This window comes from Aquarana catesbeiana, linkage group LG02, assembly GCF_042186555.1.
Source record: "Aquarana catesbeiana isolate 2022-GZ linkage group LG02, ASM4218655v1, whole genome shotgun sequence".
In the NCBI taxonomy this organism is placed as follows: Eukaryota; Metazoa; Chordata; class Amphibia; order Anura; family Ranidae; genus Aquarana; species Aquarana catesbeiana.
The window spans coordinates 800,707,029-800,732,157 of NC_133325.1; the positions used below are offsets into that span (position 1 = coordinate 800,707,029).

General features: G+C 45.9%; 1 protein-coding gene and 1 long non-coding RNA gene across 7 annotated transcripts in view; both read right to left on the minus strand.

Moving 5' to 3' along the window:
* Window positions 1-25,129, minus strand: part of LOC141129481 (uncharacterized) — a 110,817-nt gene that overhangs the window by 70,569 nt on the left and 15,119 nt on the right. For 5 of the 6 annotated variants that reach the window (XM_073617535.1, XM_073617537.1, XM_073617531.1 and 2 more), the window contains exons 2-5: window positions 15,687-16,019; window positions 14,043-14,333; window positions 12,740-12,976; window positions 5,039-5,146 (exon numbers count right to left, since the gene is read on the minus strand). In XM_073617535.1, coding sequence (XP_073473636.1) covers window positions 5,039-5,146; window positions 12,740-12,976; window positions 14,043-14,333; window positions 15,687-16,019 — 969 coding nt within the window. The remainder of the gene's footprint in view (window positions 1-5,038; window positions 5,147-12,739; window positions 12,977-14,042; window positions 14,334-15,686; window positions 16,020-25,129) is intronic. The other variant, XM_073617534.1, reaches the window with a different exon arrangement.
* Window positions 20,999-24,594, minus strand: LOC141129482 (uncharacterized). Its single transcript, XR_012241833.1, has 3 exons — window positions 22,959-24,594; window positions 22,624-22,694; window positions 20,999-22,496 (listed from the first exon to the last, which is right to left on the minus strand). It is a non-coding gene; the product is annotated as an uncharacterized lncRNA (long non-coding RNA).

The following is a 25,129-nucleotide window of genomic DNA, read 5'->3' on the forward strand; positions in this document are numbered from 1 at the left end:
CACTGCTACTGGACTGCAAACACTAAAGGAGCTCTCTGCGCACCCAGAATTGAATTTCTTCCAGACCTTCAAATAGATTTTGCGCCTCTCTTCTTTCCTAGAATTTAGAAGAGTTGTTACCAATCCTTTCCCTTACTTCTCAGCATGTCCTCTTCAGTAGCCAGGCAGCCAGATTCCACCTCTCCACCTGAGGGCAGCAGATTGGGCCTTGATAGAGTAGATCTTCCCTGACCTGCAATATCCAGGGTGGTTCCACCGGCCAGCTTCTTTAGGACCGAGAACCATGGCCTCCTGGGTCAGTGTGGCGCTATCAACATCAGGGTCGTGTCCTCTAATTGGAATTTCCTCAAGAACGCAGGCAACAGAACAGGAGGGGGGAAGGCATAGCATTTGGAAAAGTGCCAGCTCTGAGACAGAGCGTCCACCCCTATCGCCCCGTCCCACCGGTTCAGGGAGAAGAAGAGGGGAGCTTTTGTGTTCTCTCCTGAAGGGAAAAGGTTCACACATGGGACCCCCCACTTCTGGGTAATCATCTTGTAGATGACTTGACTGAGGACCCAATCGCCTTCCCTCAACTTCCTCCGGCTGAGGAAGTCTGCTCTCTGGTTTAATTCCCCCTTTAGGTGAACTGCTGATAGTGAGAGCACCTTGACCTCGGCCCAACTGAAAATTGTTTCCGTCAGAGCCCAAAGGGAACCGCTTCTGGTGCCCCCCTGTCGGTTGATGTAAGCAGCTTCTGAGGAATTGTCTGAGCGGATCTGCACATGATGTCTCCGGAGCTCCTGTTGGAAAGCTCTGAGAGCCAGAAAAATGGCCCTCAGTTCTCTCCAGTTCGAGGACTGCCTTGCGTCCTCGACTCCCCAGGAACCCTGCGCCAGACTCGCCCCCAGGTGTGCGCCCCAACCTGTGCCGCTTGCGTCTGTTGTCACAATCGTGGACACAGGCAGTACCCATTCCAGACCCTGCGATAGGTTTGCTGCCTTTCTCCACCACCACAGGGATCTCTTTACCCGTACTGGAATGAAAACGGCCGAGTCCAGGGACTTCTGAGTGCGGTCCCAAACTTCCAGAATAAACAACTGTAAAGGGCGGAAGTGCAATCCTGCCCACCTTACTGCTGGGAGGGCAGCTGTCAGGAGATTGGAGATTTGTTGATTGCCCTGCAGAACTGCCAAGGCTCTGTCTATTCTGCAAATTTTTTCTTCGGGAAGAAAAACCCTCCGTTGGGTTGAGTCCAGGATGTAACCTAGGAACGTAATCCTCTGGGATGGAAACAGGCTGGATTTCTCCAAAGTTAAGAGCCATCCCAGATGTTCCAGTATAACCCTTGCTATGTGCAAATCCTGGACCAGCTGCTCCGGCGAAGGAGCAATAAGGAGCAGGTCGTCCAGGTATGCGATTACCGATATTCCCCGAAAAGCCAGAGCCTCCACCATAACTTTGGTGAATATCCGGGGTGAAGAGGATAGCCCAAAGGGGAGGGCTTGGAATTGAAGATGCACTACTTCCTCCCCGGACCTCACTGCCAGTCTGAGGAATTTCTGACTGTCCTCTGTAATCGGAATGTGCAGATAGGCGTCCCTTAGATCTATGGATGCCATGTAGCAATTCGGAAGAAGTAGTGTTTTCACAGAAAAAATGGAATCCATCCGAAAAACTTTTTGTAGGAGATTGATAGGTTCAGGGGTTTAAAGTTCAGGATGAGCCTGAATTTCCCTGAAGGCTTCTGAACCACAAAGATGTGGGAATAGAAACCCCTGCCTATTTCTCCGGATGGGACACGTGATATTACATGCTGCTGTTCTAGATCCTCCAGTGAGGCTAGTAATGCCGCCGCCTTCTCCGCACACTTTGGCAAGTCTATAACTAGCAGCCTGTGTGGGGGGGGGCTTGAGAATTCTAATCTGTACCCCCTAATTACAATCCCTAGTATAAACGGATTGGAGGTAACTGACTCCCACTTTGTGAGGAAGGCCCCCAGTCTTCCTCCCACTGGGGTTAACCTGTCATTGGGGTTTTTGGGGCTGTTCAGGAGGGCGAAAAATCGCTCCCCCCCCTCTGCCCTTGTTGGTCCAAACTTTTTTCTGAGACTCTGCTCTCGGAAAATTAAACTTCCTTTGTGAGCGAGTTTTCTTTTTAGGCTCTTCCCCCAACTATTTCTTTAAGGGGAAGGCCTTCTTTTTATCGGCCGTTCGATCAAGAACAGCCTCCAGATCCGGACCGAACAGCAAGTCCCCCGTGAAAGGGACTATGCAAAGCTTGATTTTTGAAGCATTGTCCCCTTGCCAGGTCTTTAACCAAAGAGCTCTCCTGGCTGAATTGGCCAAAGCAGAAGATCTAGCAGACATGCGGACTGACTCCGCTGAGGCATCTGCAATGTATGCGATCCCCTTCAAAAGCATTGGGAATTGTCTCCTTAGCGGTCCCAGCTTCAATATGAGCTTTTATATGTGTTAGCCAGTGCTCCATGTTACATGCCACCACTGTGACGGCCATGGCAGGCTTAAGGTTGCCTAGAGAGGAATCCCAGGATTTTTTAAGTAGAGAATCCATCCGCTTGTCAATGGGGTCTGCGAGCACCCCCATATCTTCAAACGCCAAGTCTGGTTTTCTGGATACCTGAGAGAAGGCTGCATCCAGTCTTGGTGACTTGTTCCAAACAGCAGCTTCATCCTCTGAAAAAGGGAATCTGTGCTTTAAGGCTCTAGAAAAGAAAGGTTTCCTTTCTGGGTCCCGCCATTCCTTTTTAATGGTGTCTACCAGGACCTCATGTACCGGAAAGACCTTTTTCTTCTGCTCTCCAAGACCCACGTACATTCGGTCATGTAGAGACAGAGATTCCTTCTCCTCTTGGATACCTAGGGTGGTGTGGATTGCTCCCAAGAGCTCTTTCACTTCCTCCAAGGAAAGTTTATATCGGGAGGTTCTGGAGGACTCGCCGTCCACCTTCTCTCTGTCTGATTCTCTTGAGGAATGTGAGGATGCACTATCTGGTTCATCCTCCAAAGCCTCTCTGGAGCCCCCCGGTAACTCCTCATTAACGGAGGGACCTGAAGGACCAGATGCGACATCTTGCTGCGCTGGCAGAGGACCGGCTGGGGGCTGTACAGGCTGAAAATTTTCAAACAATGCTTTAAAAGATTGAAAGGTGCTGGAAAGCTCCTTAACAGAAGCTGCCAGGTCAGAGCTCTGTTCCATAGAGTGTTCATTGATTAAGCCTTCAATGCATTTATTGCACAAAACCTTCCCCCAGGACTCCCCTAAAGTACTCCTACATGATAGGCACTTTCTTTTGGACACATGTAGGGGCTTGGTTTTTTCTGCAGATTTGTCCTGAAACGACAAAAACAAGCCCCGCCAGCATCAGCAACGGTCTTTAAAAAATAAAAATCATGTGACCAACACCAGGAGTGCACCCCCCAGGACCAACCACCACCAGGGTCCCGAATGTGCCTCTCCTCCCCTCTGACCACTAAGAGGGGGGTTCACCCGTGGAGCTAAGTGGGAACATGGTAAGGAAACACCACCCCAGGGTTCCACTTACCTTAGTGTGGCTGGTGCTGGCGTCACCCGGCACAGAACGGGAACCGTCAGTCCCTGACATCCCTCTGTCCTTAATGGAGCCCGCACCAGCCGTTGCGCCATTCGTTTTTCCATCCCGCAGGCCGGAGCCGGAAGCCGCGGGTCAAACGGAAGTGCCCTCCCCGCCGGAAATGACGTCGCCCGTCATCCGACTCAGCCTTGAGCTCCAGCTGACCACCCTACAGCGAGGGGGATCTGGACACTTACGCATCACCTTCCCCAGGCAGCAGAGAAACAAACGCCCAGGCCTCCACATTCCCCAAGGGAGGACAGGGAGCGCAATGCCACTGCAGGTAACCGGACTCCCCAGCCGTACTGCTGTGTATAAGAGACCTCTGTATCTCCCCTTTCAGGATCATACCGGCCTCAGCCTCCCCAGCTGAAATAGCCCAGGTTCTTAGCGTTGTCTCCTTGCTGGAGGAAACACCAAAAAACTGACGGGCTGGAGGGAGGGGCGAATTAAAGGTCTGGTGGAGGCGGTGTTTCCTAAGAAGGGAGGAGCCGAGTTCTCTCATGTGTGCTGTCCTGAAAGACGAAATAGGGAAAAAACAGTGTGGAAATATCTGTAGTACCTGGGGGAAATGATGCTGTTTTAAAAGGCAAAGACACATCAAATATTGAATAATTTTGTTTTTTTTTCCTGTTTATGAACTTTGTAGATTGTTAAGTTGAGAGATAAAAACATTTTACTGCATTACACACACATTTTAGTGTACATATACTATATAATATATATATATATATATATATATATATATATATATATATATATATATACACACACATATTTTATATATATAATATACTGTATTTATCGGCGTATAACACGTACAGGTGTATAACACGCACATTCATTTTAAGAGGGAAGTTTCAGGAAAAATACTTAAATTTTAAATAAGGAACTTTGAAGCAAAATAAGGGTCAGTGCCCATCTGCAGCCTCACAAGTGCCATCAATGCAGCCTCATCAGTCCACATCAATGCAGCCTCACCAGTCCACATCAATGCAGCAGCCTCACCATTTCCATCAATGCAGCAGCCTCACCATTGCCATCAATGCAGCAGCCTCACCATTGCCATCGATGTAGCCTGATCGATGCCCATCTTCAGCCTAGAGGGGACAGGGAGGGGGGCGGGACAAGCACCAATAGATTACATACAGTGAGAATCTCCTATGATAGACAGAACAGTGGTCCAATGGCGGCCCAGGAGACGGGACTTCTTATTACAGAGGCCGGCAAGTAAACAGGAGATTCTCACTGTATGTAATCTGACGGCGCTCGTCCCGCCCCCTCCCTGTCCCCTCCGAGGCAGCTAAAATTGAAGTATTGGCGTATAACACGCACACGCTATTTTCACCCGATTTTCATGGTGAAAAATGAGTGTTATACGCCAATAAATACAGTATATAAAATACTTTTTATTTATTTATACTGAGTGAAGTTCACTGTACTTACGTTCACACCAAAACACTTGGATGAAGCACCTAACATTAAGAATAACAATCAGAAAAAGAAGAAATAGAACAACAGCAAAAATAGTATAAAAACGATGCCTTCTAAACCCTGTAAAACAAACCAGAAAAGGACGTTAGTGATAGACCTCACAGTCAGTCATAGATCACTCACCATATACTACTAATAATACACAACAGAAAGAAAATCTGGAGGCGTGAAGAGCCACAAAAGATCACAAAAGGTGGTCACAGATGATGTATGGGGAAAGCATGGGAAAAGTCCTCCACTTGGTTGTGGTCGCCTCCCTCCAAGGCCAGAATAAGATCTAAATTTCACATTAAAGTAGATCCGCATTGCATCTGAACACCACAAACCAAAAACACTATTTAATTCAATTTTTTTATATTCAAAGCAAAGCCCCCCATTTGTCAGGGCTGGGCTCCTGCTATTACTAACAGCTCTTGTATTTCAATGCACAGAAGGTGCTCAGCTGTCGGTTAATTACCAGCCACTCGTTGTTTCTACAATGACTCCCCTAAGGACCATTAACCTGACTCATTAGTCCAGCCTACAGCCTGTCACTTTTGGCTATTTAAGCAGCTAAGCTCATTTCCTCCTTGCCCTTCTGTGGTCTCCAATGCGTTCCTGCCTGTGTATGACTTGACCTGGCTGACTTCCCTTCTGATTCCTGATCCTGATTTTTGGCTCCTGACAACCCTGACTTCTGGTTTCTGATCCCGGCTCTTCTCTGGCTTTCAAACCCTGGCTTCTTTTTTGACTACACTCCTGATCTGTCTTATTTTTGCTATGTCATTACCCACTTGCCGACCAGCTCACGCAGATACACTGCAGCAGGTCGGCTGTCCTGCGCGAACTGACGTACCTGTAGGTCAGTCCGTACAAGGAGGATAGCGTGTGTGCCCACCAATCACAGCGGGACCGTGCCCGCGGGTCCCACAGACTCAATGTCAGCCGGTGGCCCGCGACCGCCTTGTACACATGCAGAACGGGGAACTGCCTATGTAAACAAGGCATTTCCCTGTTCTGCCTAGTGACATGACAGGGATCTTCTGTTCCCAGTGATCTCTGTCATGTTCCAGTAAGTCCACCCCCCTACAGTTAAAACACACAGAGGGAACACACTTAACCCCTTGATCGCCCCCTAGTGTTAACCCCTTCCCTGCCAGTGTCATTTATACTTTGATCAGTGCATTTTTTTAGCACTGATCAATTTAATAAAGTCACTGGTCCTCAAAAAGTGTCCTTTGGAGCCAGATTTGTCTGCCGCAATCCCGCTAAAAATCGCAGATCGCCAGTAAAAACAATAAAAAGAAAAAAAATCCCTAAGGTCCCTTTCACACTGGTACGATACGACATGCGTCCGACTTCAGTGAACAGGGATCCCACTTTGATCCCTGACAATACCAGGCACTGTCTGGTATGAACCTTTAGGGGGAACTTCACGCACATTGTGTAAAAAAAAAAAAAAATGGCATGAGTTCCCCCTCCAAGAGCATACCAGGCCCTTCAGTCTAGTATGGATTTTAAGGGAAGCCCACACGCCGATTAAATGGCGTGGGGTCCCCCCAAAACAAGGGCCTCTTCCCGACAACCCTGGCCGTTGGTTGTTGGGGTCTGTCGGCGGGGAGCTTATCGCAATCTGGAAGCCCCCTTTAACAAGGGGTCCCCCAGATCCCAGCCCCCTACCATATGTGAATGAATATTGGGTACATTGTACCCCTACCCATTCACCCGGCTCTTCTGCCTCCTCCGCTGATGTCTTCTGCCCATCATGCTCCGGCAGTGACGTCAGAAGGGTGGGACTCCGGTGACCTCTCCCCATTCCAATATAAGTAGTGGCACACGGCGCACCCAGAGAGAGTGTCGAGTCAACATCGGAAGAAGAACAGAGAGAGAAGACAGCAGAGAAGACCCAGCAAAAGAGTGAGAAGATAGTAGGGAAGACCCAGCAAAGACAGAAGGCAGCGGACAGAGGCAGAAGAACCAGAGAGGGCTAGAAGACATCAGCAGAGAAGACCCGTGGAGGGGAGAAGAACCGTCAGAAGCAGAAGACATCAGCGGAGAAGACTCGGAGAGGGGAGAAGAACCGTCAGAAGCAGAGGACATCAGCGGAGAAGACTCGGAGAGGGGAGAAGAACCGTCAGAAGCAGAGGACATCAGCGGAAAGCGGAGAAGATCAGGGGAGGGGAGAAGAACCGTCAGAAGCAGAGGACATCAGCAGAGAGAGGAGAAGACTCGGAGAGGGGAGAAGAACTGGCATAGGCAGAAGACATCAGCGGAGAACGGAGAAGACTCAGAGAGGGGAGAAGAACCGGCAGAGGCAGAAGACATCAGCGGAGAGCAGAAAAGACCAGGGGAGGGGAGAAGAACCGACAGAAGCAGAAGACATCAGCGGAGAGTGTAGAAGACCAGGGGAGAAGAACCGGCAGAAGCAAAGGACATCAGCGAAGAGCGGAGAAGACCAGGGGAGGGGAAAAGAACTGGTAGAGGCAGAAGACATCAGCGGAGAGCGGAGAAGACCAGGGGAGGGGAGAAGAACCGGCAGAAGGAGAAGACATCAGCGGAGAGCGGAGAAGACCAGGGGAGGGGAGAAGAACCGGCAGAAGGAGAAGACATCAGCGGAGAGTGGAGAAGACCAGGGGAGGGGAGAAGAACCGGCAGAAGCAGAAGACATCAGCGGAGAGCGGAGAAGACCAGGGGAGAAGAACCGGCAGAAGCAGAGGACATCAGCGGAGAGTGGAGAAGACTCGGAGAGGGGAGAAGAACCGGCAGAAGCAGAAGACATCAGTGGAGAGCGGAGAAGACCAGAGGAGGGGAGAAGAACCGGCAGAAGCAGAAGACATCAGCGGAGAGCGGAAAAGACCAGGGGAGGGGAGAAGAACCGGCAGAAGCAGAAGACATCAACGTAGAGCGGAGAAGACCAGGGGAGGGGAGAAGAACCGGCAGAAAAGCACCCAAAGCACCCACACCCCCCATGTTGAGGGCATGCAGCCTGGTATGGTTCAGGTGGGGGGGGGGGGCGCTCACTCGACCCCACCCCCTCTCCTGACCTGCCATGCTGTGTGCTCGGATAAGGGTCTTGTATGGATTTTGGGGGGGACCCTATGCTGTTTTTTCAGCATTGGGGTTCCCCTTAAAATCCATACCAGACCGAAGGGCCTGGTGTGCTCTTTGAGGGGGAACCCATGCTGTTTTTTTTTTTTTAATTTGGTGTGGAGTTCCCCTTCAAGATCATCAGAGCACAAGCCGCATGCCAAAGTTGGATCGGTTAAGACGGCGATCCGACTTCAGTGATATTCAATGAGCTGAAGTAGCTTAGCTGAAGTCGGACCAAAGTAGTGCAGGGACTACTTTGAAGTCATACTAATATTAATGGTTGTCATTGGAAATCATGGGAAATTACTTGTCATGCGACTTTGCAGTCCCAAATTGTAGGACAATTTGTACAAGTGTGAAAGGGGCCTAAATCTATCCCCTATTTTGTAGACACGATAACTTTTGCGCAAACCAATCAATATATGCTTATTGCGATTTTTTTTTTACCAAAAATATGTAGAAGAATACATATCGGCCTAAACTGAGGAATACATTTGTATTTTTTATTTTTTTGAATATGTATTATCGCAAAAAGCAAAAAAAAAAAAACGTTTTTTTTTTCCCAAATTGTTGCTCTTTTTTTGTTTAAAGCGCAAAAAATAAAAACCGCAGAGGTGACCAAATACCACCAAAAGAAAGCTCTATTTGTGGGGAAAAAAAGCACGTCAATTTTGTTTGTGTACAGCGTCGCACAACCGCACAATTGTCAATTAAAGCGACGCAGTTCCGTATCGCAAAAAATGGCCAAAAAAGGGGACTAAATCTTCTGGGGCTGAAGTGGTTAAAGGTGTGATTTTTTTTTTACTGCACTTTCTGTCTCCATCTGGTTTATGGTTCCTGACACCCATCCATGCATGTGTCCAGGCTTTATTTTGTTGAGAAATCGATTTATTTTGTTGAGAAATCACTTTATTAAACCCCCCCCCTTAGCATTTCTGTCTGTGGCCATCTTGAGAAAGGGCAAAAAAGTCATGGAGCATTTACTTCCCGCAATCCATCTGCCCTTAGCTCAAGAATGCCTGCAGGAAAGTCTGCTAAGATGAAAAAACCCCTCCTCCTCTCCTGAAGACTCCTGGGATGTATGACATTATTTGCCTAGGCAAGAAACCAGGAAGTAACCAAAGCAAAAAAAAAAAAAGAAAAAATGTAAAACAAGTAAATATGATATACTTTCTTATCTATTTATAAATGCTAGCAGTATACGGAATAAAAATATGCAATGTTGATTGGGAGAGTGAAGTTTCACTTTAAAAAAAAATAAAAAATTCTCAAACAAATGAAACTCTAATGCCCTGTACACACGGTCGGACTTTGTTCGGACATTCCGACAACAAAATCCTAGGATTTTTTCCGACGGATGTTGGCTCAAACTTGTCTTGCATACACACGGTCACACAAAGTTGTCGGAAAATCCGATCGTTCTGAACGCGGTGACGTAAAACACGTACGTTGGGACTATAAACGGGGCAGTGGCCAATAGCTTTCATCTCTTTATTTATTCTGAGCATGCGTGGCACTTTGTCTGTCGGATTTGTGTACACACGATCGGAAATTCCGACAACGGATTTTGTTGTCGGAAAATTTTATAGCCTGCTCTCAAACTTTGTGTGTCGGAAAATCCGATGGAAAATGTGTGATGGAGCCCACACACGGTCGGAATTTCCGACAACAAGGTCCTATCACACATTTTCCGTTGGAAAATCCGACCGTGTGTACGGGGCATAACAGTGAATGCGGTTTTACGTTTAGGAAACATCTTACTTATTATAACGCACATGTGAATACTAAAATAAAATGTAGAATTTAAAACCTGGCATGGCAAATGAACATAAACTTTTCATAATGGTAATATTGAATGCTCTGACTAACGAGCGCTCTAAATTTCCATATGATTGTTCAAATTAAATTCTACCGTATGAGCAGCCTTAGACAGTTATCACAGGAAGAAGTGTCCCCGCTAGAAGATTTCTCCTCCATTTCTCCTCAGGTTGTAAATCCAAATGTTAGAGTTCCCATCACTGTCACTTTCTGGTGACATTGGCAATCAGAACAATTAGAGAGGCCAAAATCTCCCAAAGAGGGACACAGACTATAATAAAAAGCTGACAGAGGATGTAACCCCTCACCAATCCATCCAAATAATAAAAAAAAAGTTTAGCCAGATGCAGCCCTTTGCTTGCCTCTATCCAGCCCTCGGGGCACTATTCCATCCACAACTGACACCAATGATGGGGCACTATTCCTCCCACTGACACCAATGATGGGACAATATTCCTCCCACTGACACCAATGATGGGACACTATTCCTCCCACTGACACCAATGATGGGACACTATTCCTCCCACTGACACCAATGATGGGACACTATTCCTCCCACTGATACCAATGATGGACACTATTCCTCCCACTGATACCAATGATGGGGCACTATTCCTCCCACTGATACCAATGATGGGGCACTATTCCTCCAACTGACACCAATGATGGGGCACTATTCCTCCCACTGACACCAAAGATGGGACACTATTCCTCCCACTGACACCAATGATGGGACACTATTCCTCCCACTGACACCAATGATGGGACACTATTCCTCCCACTGACACCAATGATGGGACACTATTCCTCCCACTGACACCAATGATGGGACACTATTCCTCCCACTGACACCAATGATGGGGAACTATTCCTCCCACTGACACCAATGATGGGAGACTATTCCTCCCACTGACACCAATGATGGGACACTATTCCTCCCACTGACACCAATGATGGGGCACTATTCCCCCCACTGACACAATGATGGGGCACTATTCCTCCCACTTTTACTTCCACTGATGTTGGGGCATTTTCTACTCCCTCTGGCCACAGTCCAACCCCCCCTAAACTCTGAAGGACAGTAAACTGGCCCTTTGTTTAGAAAGATGTAGATCCCTGCACTATACAAAAGAATCTGTAGGAATAGTTAAGACCTCTGAGTTCCCGTTATACCCCATCGCAAAACCCCAATGTACCACAATGGCCCTGCATTTTGGTGCAGAACAAACAATGTGTCTCCTGATCATTTTTACAAGTGGCAGTGGTGGGGAGCCCTGTGGCTCCCAGGCTATCTGCATCTCCTGAAAGTCAGGACCATTGTCAGGATGATCGGTCAGGAGCAGTGGCGACTCCAGCTTTCATATTTAGGGGGGGCACATGGGGGGACAGGGACAAAAGTAGGGGGGCAATATAAAATGCAAATATATATATATATATAGATAGATATATATATATATAGATAGATAGATAGATAGATAGATAGATAGATAGATAGATAGATAGATAGATAAAATATATATAGATCTATCTATCTATCTATCTATCCTGGGGCCCTTTACCCCTTTACTACGATCACACAACAGCCCTTTCACATGTTCTGCAGTGAGCTCCCTTCCTACTGTATTGGGGCCCCCCCAGGGTGACAGAAAACAAAAGATATATGTCACCAGCATACCAAGAAAATATAAGGATCCAAAGCAGTGGGAGAACTATCAGGGTTGCAAAGGTTGTCTTGCCTTCGGGCCCTGGTGTTCTGCCACTGTGGGGTTCCCCAGCCTCCTCTTGCTGTCCTGCCCCTGTTATTGACAGCGCTGGTCTGGCATCTCTTGGAATTTACAGGCTGGTCCTCCTGTCCTAAGGACGGTAGAAATCAGTCTGTTTTTTCAGTAACTGAGAGTCCTGGTGGAGTCCTTCCTGCAACTCGCTCTTCTCCCTGCCAATGAGGATGCAGGGGAAGGAGCAGATCGGGCGGCCGTGGTTGTGTGAGCGCTCGCATTATGCAGTGTCAGCGAGGAGAGAAAGGGGGGAGGAATCACCTGCAGGAGCTGACTGGGGACGTTCTCCCTCTCAATAGAGACTGTGTTACCCCAGCGGTGGCCCGAGTAAGATGCGGCACATCCGATATGAATACAAACAAAAAGAAATTGCCTTTTTGTAAAAAAAAAAAAATTGAAAAAAAAAAAATTTTTTTTGGGGGGGGGCACATGGTGGGGCCCAGCATAATGTTGGGGGGGTCAGGGCCCCCTCTGGCCCCCCCTAGGGTCGCCATTGGTCAGGAGTACAGAGGAGAGATCCAAGTCCCGATCTCTCCTTCATTTAGTAAATGGGAGGAAATTATCAAATAAATATAAGCATCGCTTCTACAGTGGGATCCCTATTTATTTTTGACCCCCCCCCCCAACATTCTCCTGAATTGTTACACCCTAGTACTAAGAAATACAATGTAACAATTCTAGAGAACACTGGAGGGAACTAGCAGATACATTTAACCATTGCTACTACAGATGTATCTGCTGATTCCCTCCAGTGTTGTCTTCAGTTGTTACATTGTATCTCTTGTTACTAAGATGTGTTTATTTCCTATGATCCTCAGCTCGGTTCTTCACTACTGCCCAATATATTTGAAGAACAATCAACCAGAAGTCAGGATAGCTGGAGAACATCAAATTTTTCCGCAACAGCTGGTTAGCTTGCCCAGAATGAACATGCATGCACTTCTGATGGATGAATAGATATACATTTTTTTTTTTTGGCTCTGTGTCTCACCGGTCTTGTATGTGGTGATTGGTATAGATTGGCTATCCTTGGACACCGTGTTGTTCACACTGCAGCTCACTACCACATCCTCTTCTGGTCGGGGTGCCTTATAGTCCTGTTCAGTAGTCTCCGTTTCTCTTCCATTGACCAGCCATTTGTAGGACACATTGATGGTGGAGGACTCACAATGCAGGATAATCTGCTCATCGGTGCTGCTGTCAGAGATGATGGGTTTGGAAACTCGATCTGCAAGAAAAGAACATCACCTCAGATAGTCATATAAAAACAGTGACCCATTTTTAACACCTTCACAATCTCCATCACATATATGCGGCACCATGGAAGTCGGCACTGATGGGAGCCAGAGACGGGTTCCTGATCATGTGATCGCTGTGCCAACCAGAGATTTTTCGAACGCTCCCACCAAACCACCTGCCCCCTGGACCCTTTTCCCTCGCAAATGCTATGATCACCCTCCAGTGATAGGAATTCTACACTCTCTGTAACGACACCCCGAGTATGAAAGGGGTTAAAGCCGTTTAGGACATTCCATTTCCGAACACAAAGGCAGCTACCGAACACTTCAATCAGCCGAACAAGAAACCCATACGAATAAGTTCCTCCACCCCAAACTCGCTCATCCATGTCTTTATGGACCTTGCTTTGAGCACTGGTCCCAATCATTTGGTGGGGGGGGGATTATGGTGTGGGGTTGTTTTTCAGGGGTTGGGTTTGGCCCCTTAGTTCCAGTGAAGGGAACACTTAAGGCGTCAGCATACCAAGACATTTTGGACAATTTCATGCTCCCAACTTTGTGGGAACAGTTTGGGGACGGCCCCTTCCTGTTCCAACATGACTGTGCACCATAAAATATTTGTAGAGCTAATCGTCCTGTCAAACTGCATGATGTACATTCTTTTTTGTGGAACGGGGAACAAAAGTCAATATTGTTAGGCTATTTTTTATTCTGGTCAAATTTTATTCATTCTTGCAAGATAGAGTCAATCAGGAAAATATTGTATTATGGCCACTAGATGGAGCTGATAATAGCAAATAAATACATATTTACAATGATCGTCACCGCCATCTAGTGCCCATAATATGGTATTCTTCCAAACCACTCTATTCTGTATGAATGAATAACAATCATCCTGGAGATAAAATAACCTAATAACATTTGTTTTTTCCTTCGCCATTCGCACGGAACATATGTTTTGTGATTGGAGGGATTTTTAAAAAAATAAATAAATAAAACCCTAGGACTTCCCACAACTTTTTTACATCATGCCATTTTACCATCACACAGACTTACCGAATACAGAGAGCCGTATTTCAGTTTCCTGAATAAAATTATTCACTATGGCCTCCGACTTGTAGGCCCCCGAGTCCTCCTTAGTCAGATTTCTTATGGTCAGGGATCCGTTAAGTTGTAATTCAGCTCTGTCTGCCAGGCGATAAAAATGACGCTCTAGTGGCTTCAACTCCATATCCACCAGTTTGTTATTGTTCAGCTTCCAGTTTATTTCTGTTGGGACCCCGGAAAACTTTGGCACCAGAGTGACATTATCTTCCACCACTTTCTGGACCATCAGTGGTGGTAGAGCTGTATACAGAGCAGAGGGAGCAACTTCAATATGGAAACACTAACCAAGTGTTCTCTGTACAGCACTGCAGTATATGTCAGAGCTATATACATGTATAATAATAATAATAGTGTGTGACTGTGGGGGGGGGGATTAGAGTGTAAGCTCCTCTGGTACAGAGACTGATGTGACTGGCTCAGTGTTCTCTGTACAGCGCTGCGGTATATGTCAGAGCTATAGAAATGTATAATAATAATAATAGTGTGTGACTGTGGGGGGGACATTAGAGTGTAAGCTCCTCTGGTACAGAGACTAATGTGACTGGCCCAGTGTTCTCTGTACAGCGCTGCGGTATATGTCAGAGCCATATAAATGTATAATAATAATAATAATAGTGTGTGACTGGGGGGGGGGGGCATTAGAGTGTAAGCTTCTCTGGTACAGAGACTAATGTGACTGGCTCAGTGTTCTTTGTACAGCACTGTGGTATATGTCAGAGCCATATAACCATATAAATGTATAATAATAATAGTGTGACTGTGGGGGGGGGGGGGGGGGGGGCATTAGAGTGTAAGCTCCTCTGGTATAGGGCCTGATGTGACAGGCTCAATGTTCTCTCTACATATAAATGTATAATAATTGTAATAATAATAATAGTGTGTGACAGAGAGAAAGAGAGAAATGAAGAGAAGAGAAAAGGAACAAAAAAGGAAGAGAAGAAGAAGAGAAGAGGAGGTGGAGAGGAGAGGAAGAGTAGAGGAAGAGAAGAAGAAGAGTAGAGGAAGAGAAGAAGAAGAGTAGAGGAAGAGAAGAAGAAGAGTAGAGTAAGAGAAGAAGAAGAGAAGAAGAAGAGTAGAGAAAGAGAAGAAGAAGAGTAGAGGAAGAGAAGAAGAAGAGTAGAGTAAGAGAAGAAGAAGAGAAGAAGAAGAGTAGCGGAAGAGAAGAAGAAGAGTAGAGGAAGAGAAGAAGTGGAGAGGAGAGGAAGAGTAGAGGAAGAGTAGAGGAAGAGAAGAAGAGTAGAGGAAGAGAAGAAGAAGAGGAGAGGAAAAGAAGAGAAGAGGAAGAGTAGAGGAAGAGGAAGAGAAGAGTAGAGGAAGAGGCGAGGAAAAGAAGAGTAGAGGAAGAGGCGAGGAAAAGAAGAGTAGAGGAAGAGGAGAGGAAAAGAAGAGTAGAGGAAGAGGAGAGGAAAAGAAGAGTAGAGGAAGAGGAGAGGAAAAGAAGAGTAGAGGAAGAGGAGAGAATGAGAAGGAAATTAGAGGGAAACCAGAACAGTGCAGAGTGTTATGCCCCGTCTGGCACAATGGCCATGCCTGGAAGATTTCAATATTATTGGGCAAATCTGATATCACAAAACCTACAGAGAAACAACTTACCGATGACAGATAAAACCACCGTATTGTCTCCATGATTTATTTTATTGGCAGCTCGGCAGTAATAAACCGCGTCATCGTTCTGGGTGAGTCCCACCAGGGTCAGGTCCAGCTTCCCCAGTGAGACGTCTCCTGAAAAAACTGTACGTCCTCTGAATTGAGAATCCTGATTGGTCAGGTTGACCTCTCCATTCTCAAACTTGTAGACCTGCACGCTTTTTCCATCTTTTCCCTCCTTCTCCCAGAGGACTAGCAGGTGTTCCGCTCCTTGTATAAAATTAAACGAACATGGAAGACGTGCAGTGTCATAGGCTATAGAGGTCACTCGGATCTCACCTGTGTAGAGATAAAGAAAATCTCAATGGAGTTCTTGGCATCGTGGGCCCTTTTAGTTGTCAGTTACAGTATGTAGACAGACAGTAATTAGTACTACTTAACTGGATTTGTTCTATAATCTTGAGAGGAAGTTGTGTCTAGGGAGATGTTAGTAGTCCAAGAACACGATGGGATATGTGAGGGTTTGGGGACCACCTTGTTATGGCTAGAAGGGACAATGGTGTCCTATGATGTTTAATGAACTTTTTCCGGTATACTGCAGAGGCTACTGAGAACTTGAAGTGATTGTAAAGCCTTGTTTTTTTTGTTAAATAACAAACATGTTATACTTATCTGCCCTGTGCAGTAGTTTTGCACAGAGTGGCCCTGATCCTCCTCTTCTCGGGTCCCTCTTTGCTGCTCCTGGCCCCTCCCTCCTGTCTAGAGCCCCCACAGCAAGCAGATTGCTATGGGGGCACCTGAGTCGAGCTGCAGTTCCATGTGTCCATTCAGACACGGAGCTTTGGTTCGGCCTGCCCCCTCTCCCTCCTGATTGGCTAACTGACTTTGATTGACAGCAGCAGGAGCCAATGGCGCCAGTGCTGTGCCTCAGCCAATCAGGAGGGAGAGTCCCAGACGGCCGAGGGACTCATGGACATCGCTGGATAGAGATGGGGCTCAGGTAAGTATTAAGGGGGCTGAGGGGGGCTGCTGCACACAGAAGACTTTTATCTTAATGCATAGAATGCACCTTCAGCCTTTACAATCACTTTAAGGAAACATGGAACCAGATTGACAGCTGAACAGAACTCAAGCCAGACCAAGTATGTTCTTTGCAGGACCTTTGCTTTAACACCACCTACTTTGTGTACAAGGATAACATCTACAAAAAAGGTACATGGCTGTACTATGGGATCACCATTGTCTCCCGCTGTAGCTAACCTGTACATGGAGGAAAATGGAGAGGAAATCCTTATTAGGCAGAAGAGACAATGGTGTCCTACAATGCCACATCACTTCTCAACTGTATACCACTGCGAAAGTTATTGAGGATATAAGAAAATCTGAAACCAGAGAAGACCCATGACAGATGAACAGAACTCAAGCCAGACCAAGTATGTTCCTTGTTGGACCTTTGCCCCAATACCACCTGCTTCATATACAAGAATATCTTCTACAGACTGGAACATGGCTGTGTTAATTGACTGCCCATTGCGAATACCCATAGCTTACCTGTACATGGAGGAAGTGGAGAAGAAGGCCTACAGCTAGAAGAGACAATGGTGTTCTATTATGTCAAATCAATTTTCACTTGTATACCAACTTCAGAGGCTATTAGGGATGCAAGGAATCATCTGAAACTAGAGAAGACCATTGAAAGCCTCAGAGGCAGAAGAGACAATGGTGTCCTAGGATGTCACATCACCTTTCAACTGTAAGCCAACTGCTGAGGCTATTGAGGATGTAAGAAAATATCCAAAACCAGAGAAGACCCGTGACAGATGAACAGATCTCAACCCAGACCAAGTATGTTCCTTGTTGGATCTCGGTCTCAACACCACCTACTTCATGTACAAGGATCACTTCTACAGACAGGAAATGTGCTATGTGGTCACCATTGTCTCCCATTATAGCTAACCTGTACATTGAGGAAAATGGAGAGGAAAGGCTTGCAGGCAGAAGAGACAATGGTGCCCTATGACGTCACATCACTTTTCACCTGCATGTGGACTGCAGAGGCTGTTGATGAGATAAAAAAAAAAATCTGAAACCAGAGAAGACGCAAGACAGATAAATAGAACTCAAGCCAGACCAACTATGTACCTTGATGGACATTTACCTTAACACCACCTACTTCATGTACAACTTCTATAGAGATGAATATGGGAGCTATGGGATCACCATTGTCTACTACTGTAGCTAACCTAATAGGGATCTACAGACAGGAACATGGCTTTGCTAAGGGATCAGCCATTGGCGTATCTACTGTAGCTAACCAGCACATAGAAGTGGAGAAGAAGGCCTACACAAAAGAGACAATGGTGGCTCATGATGTCACATCACTACTTGTATACCGACTGCAGAGGCTATTGAGAATGTAAGATAACATCTGAAACCAGAGAAGACCCATGACAGATGAATATAACTCAAGCCAGACCAAGTATGTTCCTCCCTGGACCTTTGCCTCAACACCACCTACTTAATGTACACAGATATTTTCTACAGAGAGGAACTTGGCTGTGCTATGGGATCACCATTGTCTCCCACTGTAGTTAACCTGTACATGGAGGAAGGTGGGGGGGGGCCTTACAGCCAGAACAAACAAAGGTTTTCTATGATGTCACATTACATTTCACCTGTATACTGACTGCAGAGGCTATTGAGGACGTAAGGAAATGACCCTTGACAGCCAAGGAGAACTCATGCTAGACCAAGTATTTTCCTTGTCGGACCTTTTCCTCAACACCACCTACTTCATATACAAGGATAACTTCTACAGGCAGGAACATTTCTCCACTATGGGATCACCACGGTCTCCAGCCGTAGCTAATCTGTACATGCATCTGCTCTCCTCCTCCTCCTTTCCCACCCAGGATGCCCAGGCAGAGGTCTTAGAAGGACAATGGGAAGCAGGTGTACCCGGACTGGAAGTTCTTATCTGCCACATAGCTAGACAGTCACGGTATCTCACGGTATCCTCTATATGTCTTTAGGAACTAGTGCAGTGATGGCGAACCTCGGCAACCCAAGATGTTTTGGAACTACATTTCTCATGAAGCTCATGCACTCTGCAGTCTAGTTGACCATCATAGGAAATGTAGTTCCAAAATATCTGGGTTGCCAATGTTCACCATCGCTGACCTAGTGTAATGACCCAGTATGATGTATGTATATATACTTTATGATGTCACACATTTATGCTGCTTGTTATTCGCTCAAACAAAAAACGCCCAAGCTTGCAAAACACTTAAAAAATGCACATCTACGCACACAATAATGCACAAAAAAAAACAATTACATTACCAGAAAATGTCTACATGATGATTCAGGAGACCACCACCAAGCCACTAGTTCAGGCTTGTGGATGACACCCGAGTCAAGATAAAAACATCTAAAATACAAGTTTTTGGTGAACACACAAAAGGTGTAATAATAAAACAAAAATTCATAGCTGTCTGTCCATCAGGACTGCATGTAAATTCGTTTTGTGCAAATGGGGCTAAGTCGAATGTTCTCAGGCGTACTGGACATTCTCTGCAAATCGAACGTGTGCATGCGGAAAATCATGGCCACTAGATGGCACAAAATATCATAGGAAAAAAATTCTGCACCTCAGCACCATCTAGTGGTCATAATGTGGTATCTTCTACATTCACACATTCAAATTTCAGAATATTCCATTTTGCCCCATTCGCACAGAATTAATTTACATGCAATTTCAATTACCTAAAGCGATACAAATTAAATTACATTAAAGTGTCTTTCCAAGCAAAAATGAAACATCTCACCTACAGCTCACCTATTGTTGATTGACCTGCCACTTGCTTTATAACAAGTTTCACTTACTGTCCTGGGCCAACAACGGGGATTGGATGATCCCCCTTACTTTGTCGGTACCCAAAAGCTGCGCCGTTGAATTCTTAGTCTCTGCAGGTCGGAGCTCTTTCTCTGAGCTCTGACAACACTCAGTCCAATGATGTCACTTCCTCCACCGACGTCCAGCTATAAGGAAAGCGTCGCTCATCCCTGACCGAGGAAAAGAACCGAGAGAAAATTATCGGTCACATGACCACACATAACAAAAAAAAAAAAAAACTTGACGTATGGCCATACATAAAAACTGGCCAATTGCACGGTAAAACTACGATCGCGCCAATAAAGTGCGCCCCATCTCTGGATGCTGCAGCATTTGCTGCACCTCCTACTTTTGCAGCAGCAGTCTCCTGCCTGCGCCGAAAGTGCAGATATTTGTACCTCCTAATACAGTACAGGGATCACTATGGGGCGCTCGCTTGGCATCTCTTCCGTTCATGAAAAGTCTCACCTACTCTTCAATGAAAGTAAGGGGCTCTGTGATTGGAGGAGGGGAAATCATGACGTTTGTCTCCACCTCCTCCAATCACAGAGGGTCTTGCATTCATTGATGAAAATACAAGGTTTTTTATGAATGAAAGAGGCCAAGTGAGCGAATTTTGAGCGGATCTCTGTCACTATTCCCACAGCAGTGAAGACGTGTTTTTTTTTTGTTTTGTTTTTTATTATTATTATTATGGTGGACTCTCTCTGCACATTGCTATCTTTGTACAAAAAAAAAAAAAAAACGAATAAAATGTACTGTGGTTTTATTCTTCCCTGATGTTGCGTCCTAATGGCTTTGAAATTTCCATCAGTGCTGCCCACTGAAGCACCTCAATACAGTAAAAAAAAAAAAAAAAATGGTGGCGAGGTGGATGCTATTTATAACGGTGCACAGATATGGGTGGCCAGTTCGCCTGTAATGTCTTTGCAAAGCTCAGATCACAGGCACAAGGTACAGAGCCATCAGAGGGGCTCTGTGCCTTGTGATTGCCGTGGACCAGTCACAGCTAAACGCTGCTATAGTTTCCAAACATTCAATCCATTTACAAGAGAGGAAGAAGAGTTAGGCCCCGTTCGCACCTGAGAGATTTTGTGGGACAGTCCCTGCTTTGGAACAAAGTCCCTTTAGTCCTCATTTGTCCCCCATTTTGGTCTGATAATTTCTTTACTTGAAATATCATTATTTTTCTATTTCTTACATGTTTTTGCGGTGTGTTCACATGCATTTCAGCCTACTCATGTGCGGAAAAAATGCAGCACGCTGTTTTTTCTTGAAATGCACATGATGCATCGCAATGGTATAAACTAGTCTCACTGGAATACATTTCTTTTTTTCTTGTACATGTGTAGAACAGACACTGCTGATAGAAATCACTGGGCTCCATACAGCCAACCAAACAGGACCCCCCCCCCAACCTCTGAAAATATAAAATGCAATGCCCTCAATGCTATGCTTTGCAGCCATGGCAGAAAGGCCATGGCCATGACCCCTGATGACCTCAGACGTAGCTGACGAAACGCGTCGGGCCGCATAGTGCGTGCCACGTCACTTACGCTTGTTGGAACGCAAACGGCGTACCTGTGTGTCTTATACTGGGCTTATCGAGCTTTTCGATTTTTAAGTCTTATGCTACTTCATGAATAAATCTAATTTTACTACACTGTGAGGAGCTTCTTCTCCCCCCCCTCTTTTTGTTGTGATCCGTGTTGCTGATCGTTGGTGCCTACCGTGCTGGTGACCCCTTCTCTCACCGGAGGATTACTCTCATTGATTAATGCCTGTTTGACTACCTGTAATGGGTGTCACGATGGTCTGGTGAGTGGGATGTTTTCTTGATTCTGGTGGAAGATGGCACTTATCTCACCTAGCAACTAAGGATTTGCCACTATTTTCACCCGAATGAAGATTTCTGGTGGTGGTTTTTATGGATATTATACACTTATTTGATGTAAATTTCATATGGACAATTTAACTTAATTACTTTTATGTGTTATTGATTTTATTGTTTGTAGAGCGTGGTATAAAATAATATATTTAGTTTTCTTACACAGAAATTATACCCCCCGTTGAACAAGACCCATTCATGTGAATAGTGGCACAGAGGCAATATCTGCATCCTCACAGTGAGCGATTGGTACTGATCGCTCACTGTGTTCATTCAGGATGGTGTGTTTGTTCAGGATGGTGAGCCCCCCCTCCCCCCCATCCTGAAATAACCCCATCCCCCCTGTGTGCCCTCAGCAGCCGCCAGCAGGAGAGGAGTGAAACTGGTATCACTGCGGGGAAAGGGGCACACAGGGGTCCTGGGCAGCAGGTACTAGAACCAATCCCCCTACAGTGCAGCTGGAGGGAGAAAAGAAAAGTAGAAGCTGGCAGCACTGCTCAAGAGTCACAAGTGTCAGCAATAAGGCAGTACAGCCGGCCCTCTTGCTCAGCAGGTGCCTCGCCCCCCCCCTTTTGAAATGATGAAGCCCAGTATAGGAGGGCTGGCTGTACTGCCTTATCGGCGGCCCTGGGTACAGACCCCAGACCAATCTCAGTTTTGTCCCAGGTTCTATTCGCTATTGGTTGCACGACGGCCAGGCACACAGCAGCTCCACACTCTCTCAACACAATAACCAGGCAACCTACCAGCCCTTAGAGGTGAAGAGGTGCGACTTGGAGCTGAAGGCTGTGTGCATGTTACCCTCTGCGGTGGAGAGATTGGGACTTTTAAAGCGCACACATAAACAAAATTTCAGAAAAACTGAAAATATTTATTGAATTAAAAATACATATGTGAAAAAAAAAAAAAGGTAAAACCACAGTACATCAGTAACAAATATCAACAGAAGTAAATTGTATCTCTACATGTTTCGCCGTTCACGGCTTCTTCAGGAGATTCTGTTACAATAAACTCTGTGTGTAAAAACTGATCACTATAATAGAGAAATATACAAATCAGAAAACGCAATTTGGAAAAAAGACATACAATACAAAGCAGCAAATAACAATCATAGGCTGATAAACAGTGAACAGTAAGCATGTTCTAACCACGGCACCAACCTTCGAAATTTCAAAAATACAGTCATCAACAGTTGAGAAGGGTAATAGACTGGGAAGAACAGGAAGTCCACCTGAATTGAAGGCAAAAATGCAGAAAACATGGAGTATAAATAAATATTTGAACATTTGGACAAAAAAAAAAAAAAAGGGAGAAGGTTGCAAAAGCATATTCTCTAATAATAATAATAATAAAAATCCAATATCCTCAAATCACCTACCGCAAATCAAGATCTCTGAAAGATCAATTAGTACACAGCCATCTTTGTCCCAGAACTAATATGAAACGAGAAGTAAACCTATGCCTGTGGAAGATGCGAATTCTGCCATCTACTCACCAGTACCGCAGAGGTGGTTCTTCCCAATGGCCAAGTCCATAAACCCAATTTTTTGCTGACTGTAAAACGGTTGGTGTCGTTTACTACATGAAGTGTGTATTTTATGTGGGTGTAATCAAAACGCCCTTTTTCCACAGGATAAGAGATCGTCTTAAGTTACTAAATAAAAAAAAAAAAGATGGAAACTCCAATTAGCAGGCGCATGGGGCTCTATCATGCCTTTGATGCCTCAAAGATGCAATTTTTTTTGCATTAGAACATATACCAGATTGCGGTAGGGGCGGGGATATAGACAAAATACTTCTTCAACGAGAATCAAAATGGATACACAACTTATCTGCTACGGTGTATCCAGGCCTGGATGAGTCTTTGAGCTTTAAAGTGGATGTAAACCCGAAATTTTTTTTTTTTTTTTTTATATCATACTGTAGAGTATGAGATTTCCTATTATTTGAGCCCAGTCTTACCACAAAGAGTTAATCCATCTCTGAGCAATCCTCTTTTATTGTTCAGTGAGATAAATCTTGACAAACAGAGAAAAACTTTGTCAAATCCTCCCCCTTGCTGTGAGTGACAGGTGATTTACATCTTGTGCACTGGCCTAAGACATGCATTATTTTTTAATTCCCTCCCCCACTCCTCTCTTCAGCAGCTCTGCAAGGATTGGCTGTTCCACACCTCAACATGATTGGTCATGCTGAAGTCATGTGGTTACTTTCCTGTCTTTTCACTTGATGTTGGAGATCATAGCAGATGTTCAGCAGAAGTTCAGTGTAAGAAATACACAGGAGAAAATGCATATTGACAGGGGGAGTGTAGAGGTGGGCGGGGAGTGTAGAGGTGGGCGGGGAGTCTACTGACATCACGACTCCACCCACCGAGCTCCAGACAACAGACCCGCCCACAGAATCTGCAGTTTTTCGGGTCTAATAACAGACAGAGGGGAGACATTTGACAGGTAAAGATACATGCAGGAGGCATCTATATCCTTATAGATAACCCCTATGGCAGGAGTTTAGAAAGGATGACATTGGGTTTACATCCACTTTAAGTCTTTTCTGTAGGGATTCAGCCATTGGTTATTGAGGAATTAATATTTATCTGTCTTTATTAAATATTTTTTTGTATACAACTCTATACAACTCTATTGTTAAATTGAGTTGTATTTACTTTGTATATAGTACAGACTGATTCTGCTCTGAACATTGTGTATGTCTGACTGTTCACTGCACCTTATTATTAATAATTGAGATTATAATAACAAAGGAAAAGAAGAAAAGGGAAAGAGAAAAGAAATTTTTTTTTTTTTCTTGTGAATCTTTATTCCACTTTTCATGGATATTTATTTTGGTTTTTGATGTTGGAGGTTTTTGGCTGTGGGCTAGATGCATCATCTGGACACCCAAGGCGTTCATCTAAGGGTGAACGCCACCTCGGGACCCCCTCGGGGGTCCAATGACGATTTGCCAGGGGTCACCGAGTCCTGGGCTGTTCCTGAAGCCCGCACCACTCTCCCAGCCTACCTGTGATTATAGTTGCCATTAAAAGTCCCCACTACAGTTCTCAGATCAGCAGATGACCTTGATCAAGAACACCAAAGTTGGCTGATCAGAACTCCCCCCAGAACTGCCACTGATCCCACCCCCCCACCAGCACTGCCACTCATCCCACCCCCCACCAGCACTGCCACTCATCCCAACTCCCCACCAGCACTGCCACTCATCCCACCCCCCCACCAGCACTGCCACTCATCCCACCCCCCACCAGCACTGCCACTCATCCCAACTCCCCACCAGCACTGCCACTCATCCCAACTCCCCACCAGCACTGCCACTCATCCCAACTCCCCACCAGCACTGCCACTCATCCCACCCCCCTCCAGCACTGCCACTCATCCCACCCCCCTCCAGCGCTGCCACTCATCCCACCCCCCTCCAGCACTGCCACTCATCCCAACTCCCCACCAGCACTGCCACTCATCCCAACTTCCCACCAGCACTGCCACTCATCCCAACTTCCCACCAGCACTGCCACTCATCCCAACTTCCCACCAGCACTGCCACTCATCCCAACTCCCCACCAGCACTGCCACTCATCCCAACTTCCCACCAGCACTGCCACTCATCCCACCCCCCACCAGCACTGCCACTCATCCCAACTCCCCACCAGCA